This window comes from Carlito syrichta, unplaced genomic scaffold (assembly GCF_000164805.1).
Source record: "Carlito syrichta isolate Samal-C Ts95f unplaced genomic scaffold, Tarsius_syrichta-2.0.1 Scaffold302336, whole genome shotgun sequence".
Classification (NCBI taxonomy): Eukaryota; Metazoa; Chordata; class Mammalia; order Primates; family Tarsiidae; genus Carlito; species Carlito syrichta.
In genome coordinates this window covers 16,117-22,881 of record NW_007246432.1, presented here as the reverse complement: position 1 = coordinate 22,881, position 6,765 = coordinate 16,117, and the positions used below count along the sequence as shown (strand labels likewise).

The window sequence follows — 6,765 nt, the reverse complement described above, 5'->3', positions numbered from 1 at the left end:
GATGAGGTCTTGCCAAGTTGCCCAGGTGGGTCTCGAACCTGCAGGCTCAGGCAATCCTCTTGCCTCATCCTCCCAAAGTCTTGGGATTACAGGCTGAGCCACTGAGCCCGGCCTCTTTTTTTTTTTGAGTTGGAGTCCCACTCTGTTGCCTAGGCTGGAGTGCAGTGGCATGCTCATGGCCACCACAGCCTCGACCTTCTGGGCACAGGTGATCCTTCAGCCTCAGCCTTCCGAGTAGCAGGAACCATAGGCACACACCACCACACTCGGCTAATTTTTTGATTAATTGTAGAGATGAGGTCTCACCAAGTTGCCCAGGCTGGCTGAACCCATGGGTTCAGGCAAATCTCCCACCTCAGACTCTCAAAGTGCTAGGATTATAGGCATGAGCCATTGCACCTGGCCGTAACTTCCTTTTCCTTTCTCCCTTCCAGCTCTCCTCCCCAGGTCAGCTGAATAAACCTTTGAGACCCTGAACCCTCAACTAGCTTGGAAAACTGGTGCAAGCCCCTAGGAAAGGATTCAGGTATAAGGCCAGCTCCTCATTGAGGTCACAGAGTGGCTTTCAGATATTACAGATAACTTTCCTTATTTGTCCTATTCTCTCTTTATTTTTTATTTTTGTTTTGAGTCGGAGTCTCACTCTACCCAGGTGGAGTGCAGTGACATGCTCACGGCCACCGCAACCTCGACCTGCTGTGCTCAGGTGATCCTTCTGCCTCAGCCTTCTAAGTAGCTGGAACTACAGGCATGCGCCATCACGCCCAGCTACTTTTTCTTGATTTATTGTAGAGATAAGGTCTCGCCAAGTTGCCCAGGCTGGTCTCAAATCTGTGGGCTCAGGCAGTCCTCTCACCTCAGCCTCTCAAAGTGCTTGAATTACAGACATGAGCCACTGCGTCCGGCCCTCTCTCTTTAAAAAGTCATTCATTCTACCAGTCTTTTGTTGTTGTTGTTGTTGGAATCTCACGCCATCATCCAGGCTGGAGTGCAGTGGTATGCTCACAACCACGGCAGCCTCGACCTGCTGGGCTCAGGCTATCCTTCCACCTCAAACTTCCAAGTAGCTGGAACTATAGGCGTGCGCTACCATGCCCGGCTAATTTTTTTGATTTATTGTAGAGACGAGGTCTTGCCAAGTTGCCCGGGCTGGTCTTGAACCCCTGGACTCAGGCAATTCTCTTGCCTCGACCTCCCAAAGTGCTGGGATTACAGGCTTGAGCCACTGCACCCGACCTCTACCAGTCTTAAATTGAGCATTCCCTGTGGCCAAGCACTGTGCGGGGCTCAGGGGGAACCAGGGGAAATTGGACAGTTCCCACTCTCAGAGTCACAGTGTAGTGGGACTATAGCCACAAGGGGTGGAGTGTTCTTTCTGCCACTAGGAAATCTGCTTCCTTGTTCCCAAGAGTTCTAGATACTGTGGGTTGGAGAGAACAAATGATGGCAGAAGGGAGAGGTTTACTCAACACCAATTTTCTTCTGAGAAGTTGTTGCCTATGGCAGAATGCTCCCAGGAAAGAGAACAATGGCCCTCACTGCCAGGGAGGGAGGGGCAGCTCATGGGGCCGGTCAGTCTGTCTTCCCAGAAACCAGCCCTTTTTCTTACTGCTGACAGAATAAAGTCCAAGCTTTTTAGCCTGGCCTAATCTATTTACTTGGTCTAATTTTTTACTAAAATTCTGCTTCAAGCAGAGTTCCTGGCAGATAGTACAGTTTGGTACATTGAACAAACAAGTGAGTGAATCTACCTTTCTAGCTTTAGGGACTCTGGAGGGATACTCACTGGGGTTCCAGTCTGCCCCTGTTACATAAAAGCTGTGTGACCTCGGGAAAGTCATGATCTCCTTGGGACTCAGTTTCTTCATCTACAAAAATCTTATCACTATCCTCACCTAGCCAGTCTCCCAAGGACACTAAGATAAGGTAGGGGCCAGGCTCGGTGGCTCAGCCTGTAATCCTAGCACTTTGGGAGGCTGAGGCAAGAGGACTGACATCACAGTGGCTTATGCTAATTTTTTCTTCTCTAGTCTCCTCTCCTGGCTCCCAGTGGCCCTCAGCACAAGACCCACTTCCCTTGACATAGCCCCCAGGCCTCACAGCCACACCCTCTAACCCCAGCCTGCCTCTCCCAGCTCTCACCATCAACCACTTTGATCTTTTTGTACTTGGAAGGGGTACCATATCTCTCTTGCTGTTCACCACAAAGCTCCTAGACCTACTCTCTTGGTTAACTCTTACTCATTTTTCAGCTTTCAGCTTAACTGCCGTGCCTCTGGGGAGCCTCATCTTCCCTATCCCAGCACTTCTCCTACCTTGAGATGGTCCATGCCATGACACTGGAGACCCTGGAGAGTTGGGCCCCAGTTGGTGGTGTTTTCTGCTGTGCACAGGGCCTGCCATGTAATTGTGGAGTGGACAGTCTATCCAGAGCAAAGAAAGCCACTTGTTCTCTCAATATGCTCTCTGTTTTGACATTCTGATGCACACAACCCCCTCTCCACTACTCTCAACTTTCCTCCTGCTGAAGTTTCCTGTTTTGCATCCTCTTTCTCACACGTCCCCAAGAGCCAGGAGGCTGGGCCATTTTCTGTGTGTGGTTGGGTCCCAAGTACTCCCAGGTGAGAACTGCCCTCCTGAAAGCACAGGGGTAGCTGGATATCCACATAGTTTTCTTCAGGAACAGGACTGTTCCCAGGAAATTGTTGAACCAGATCCCAGACTTAAGGCTGGCCCTGGCTCCCTCCTCAAGCTACAGTTTCCCTTCTATCAAAGCAAACAGTTGCTCTGCAAAAATCTAAATAACCTCGAATACTGGATTAGGGAAAGCATGAGAAAGGTAAGACTGGCCGGGCTTGGTGGGTCATGCCTATAATCCCAGCACTTTGGGAAGCCAAGGTGAGAGGATTTCCTGAGCCCATGGATTCGAGACCAGCCTCAGCAACTTGGTGAGACCTCATCTCTACAAAAAAAGCAAAAAATTAGCTGGGTATGATGGCACATATCTGTAGTTCCAGCTACTTGAAAGACTGAGGCAGAAGGATTGCTTGAGCCCAGCAGGTCAAGGCTGCAGTGGCTATGAGCATGCCGCTGCACTCCAACCTGGGTGACAGAGTGAGACCCCAAATAAAAAAAAAAACAAAGAAAAAAGAAAAGTAAGCCTGATACTTATACAATGGCATCTCCTGTCACCAGGAGGTCTCATGTTCGTGTATCGTTTGATCTGACCTCTATCCCAAACTAGTGGTTCGATAATCACACCTCAGAGTGCACTCTCTTCAGAAACAGCCTACCCAAGATTCTAGAAGGCTTCGGGCAGCTCTGAGAGGCCTGATGAACCTGGCTGATATGGACAGATGGCAACTGTTGTCCCTGCGTGAAGAGAGCTGGTGAGCTACAGTGAGAGGCAGAGGGGATCTTGGCCTCAGGAGTCTGGGACCACATGTGTTCCAGGAAGCAGGTACAGAGGCAGCACTGTCAGTCTGGCGTGGGCTTTTTTTAGGGGCCTGGGATCTTGGCAGTTGTCTAGGGGGTTGGTGGGTGCAGCATCGCTAGGCTCTGTGGTAAACAAAGATACTACATAGGAAAAGGAAGGAGCCCCGTTTGCAGGGAAGACTAGGTGGGCTGGAGTAGGGTGGGGGGAAGACGAGGACAGGAGCCAAGGTGAGACAGTTTCCCTCATAAAGGTTGGAGGTGGGAGGACCAAGAGGTTAGAAGAATGAGATCTAAGTGAAGAAGAGAGAAAAGTCCAGATGAGTGTGAGTGTCCTTCCTAGAATAGGGTCATCCGGTGCAGGGGCAGGAACAGCCCAGGGCAGCTTCAGGAGTCAAGGCCGGCTCATGCCCGGCTGCCCTGTGCTCTCCTGGCACTGGTGAGCCAGTTTGTGATCTGTCAGGGGCAGAGGGAGGAGGCATAAAGACCCCTGGGTGGGAGGTTGGGAGACATGATACCTGTGTGAACGTGGGCAAGTCCGTCTCTCTGCCTGTTTCCTCCGGTGTCTGGTCTTTCAACGTTGTTGGAAAGAATGAATGAGATCATGGGTGTAGAGAAGCCTTATGTGGCGTAACGCATGCTGTGGAAAATGATTGCTCACACTGATGCAGCTTACCAAGAGCCAGGCACTGGACTCAGCAGCTTGCCATCTTCTAACTCTTACAAAGCTCAGATCACCTAAGGAGGTAGGTCTATGGCTCCCATCCCCAATTTACAGCTGAGAGCCATGATGGGACCCAGGTGGCCTGGCTCTAGAGTTTACATGTCTTACCCCTATTCTTCACTGGCTCTACCTGTGACAGTCTTCACCCTGCCTTCCTCTGTGACCTTGGGCCAGTCTCTCTTCTTCAGTGTCCCCGACTCCACGGTAGGGGGTTGGGCCAGATGATCGTGTCAATCCTTCAAACTTTGGCAGTCAGTGGTTCAGGAGGGGAACTTCCAAGTGGGGAAGAGGGTAAGGTGGGGCCAGAGTTGAGAGGAGACAAACTTTTCCAGTATCTCCGCCCCAACCCTGCCCTCTCATTGGTGGGTAGGCTGGCAGGCTCCCCTTTGCCCTATAAATGGGGCCAAGGGAGCAGGTGATACTCAGCCCAGCCCGAAATAGTCACTGGTCCCTGACGCCTGAGTGCCAGGACTGCCCGCCAACACAGGCAGGACCCATCTGCTTCTGCCAACAGACCCCAGAGGGCTGGTGGGCCAGGCAGCATGGTCACAGCCTATCCGACTCACACTCTTCAATCTCCACCCACCTATGCTCCCTCACCCAGGGTCAGTTTATCTGGGCACCAGGCCTAGTCTGGGGCTATTTCTAGATGTCCTCTCTGTCTCCTTGAACTGGGCCTGCAGCCAGTTAAGCCATTCACACATACGAGCGTGCACATACATATCTCTCTTTCTTGCTCTCTCTCAATCACTCATTGAACTTGACTGCCACTGTGTGGTGCCTGACCCCATGCTGAGTAGCGACAGCCTACAGATGACCTAGACTTGGTCCCTGCTATGACAATACAGAAAGGCTATCACTACCACAGAAGGCCATACATGGACCATGAAAGAGGAGAGGAGGGTGCTACTCACTCTGCCAGGAGTCAGGAAGGGTTGCATGCAGGAGGCATCTGTGGGCTGGGTCTTTTTTTTGTTTTTTAATTTTTAATTTTTATTTTTGAGTTGGAGTCTCACTTTGTCACCCAGGCTGGAGTGCAGTGGCACGCTCCCGGCCACTGCAGCCTTGACCTACTGGGCTCTGGCAGTCCTTCCGCCTCAGCCTTTCAAGTTGCTGGAACTACAGGCATGTACCACCATGCATGGCTAATTTTTTGATTTATTGTAGAATAAATCAAGTTGCCTGGGTGGGTCTTGAACCCATGGGCTCAGGTAATCCACTCGCCTGGGCCTCCCAAAGTGCTGGGATTACAGGCTAAGGCACCAAACCTGGCCTATTTTTTAAAATTTTATTTTATTTTAGAGACAAGGTCTCGCTGAGTTGTCCAGGCTGGTCTTGAACCTGTGGTCTCAGGCTATCCTTTTGCCTTGGCCTCCCAAAGTGCTAGGATTACAGGTGTGAGCCACCATGCCTGCCTTGGGCTGGGTCTTGAAGGTTGGATACAAGGGAGTCTGCTGGGTGTGGGGAGAGGAACTGGGAAGGCGGAGGCAAGGGAATGGTTGAGGGAGGATGAGATTTTCCTGTTGTTCTTCCTAGCATGACCACAGAGGGTAAAAATGACAAGTGATCAAAATGGAAAGATGGTTTAGGATCAGACAGGAGAAGGCCTTGCCCATCTTCTAGGAATCTGGCAGTCGAGAGTCATAAAGGGTCTGGAGCAGGGGAGCACCATGGATCTGGTTCGTAGTATGGGAAGAGTTCTCCAGTTGCCGTGTGGAGGCTGGTTAGGAATCAGCCGTCCAGTCTGCATGGTCTGGGAGGGCTCACCCACACCTACGCTGCAGCCAGCAAGTAGGCATAAATGGAAGAGGACACACTTCTAATCAAAGACATGGCCTGAGCCAGGCTCGGTGGCTCAGCCTGTAATCCCGTGCCTTTGAGAGGCGGAGGTGAGTGGATTGTCTGAGCCCGCGGGTTCGAGACCTGCTTGGGCAGGAGAGACCTCATCTCTACAATAAATCAAAAAAATTAGCCAGGTGTGGTAGCACGCGCCTGTAGTTTCAGCTACTCGAAAGGCTGAGGCGGAAGGATCGCTGGAGCCCAGCAGGTCAAGGCTGCGGTGGCTGGGAGTGGCCACTGCACTCCAGTCTGGGCGACAGTGAGACTCCAACTCAAAAAAAAAAAAAAAAGAGACATGGCCTGGCCACTGCACACATGTCTTCTCTCTTGGCCATGTCTAGCTGCAAGCCCAACTGGGAAACATGGTTATTATTCTGGACAGCTTTTTACTCTAAAAAAGGAGAAAGAATGACTGTCAGAGGACTGGAGTTCAGTGGTTAAAAACAATGGTTAAAAGTTTCTCTCTGCAGCTGGGTGCAGTGGCCCAGCCTGTAATCCCAGCACTTTGGGAGGCTGAGGTGAGAGATTTGCCTGAGCCCAGGGTTTTGAGACCAGCCCAGGCAACTTGGTGAGACCTCATCGCTACAATATATCACAAAAACTAGTCGGAAGTGGTGATGTGTATCTGTAGTTCCTGCTACTTGAAAAGCTGAGGCAGAAGGATCGCCTAAGGCCGGCAGGTCAAGGCTGCGGTGGCCGTGAGCATGCCACTGCACTCCAGTGAGACTGGCGACAAGAGTGAGACTCCCACTCAAAAAAAAAAAAAAGTC

At 51.2% G+C, this 6,765-nt stretch overlaps 1 protein-coding gene across 1 annotated transcript in view; it reads right to left on the bottom strand.

Annotated features, from left to right (window-relative positions):
- Positions 1-3,469, bottom strand: part of FABP3 (fatty acid binding protein 3) — a 41,594-nt gene extending 38,125 nt beyond the window's left edge. Inside the window, exon 1 of the mRNA XM_021711522.1 lies at positions 3,294-3,469. Coding sequence (XP_021567197.1) covers positions 3,294-3,444 — 151 coding nt within the window. The 5' untranslated portion in view covers positions 3,445-3,469. The remainder of the gene's footprint in view (positions 1-3,293) is intronic.
- Between the last annotated feature and the right edge of the window lie 3,296 nt (positions 3,470-6,765).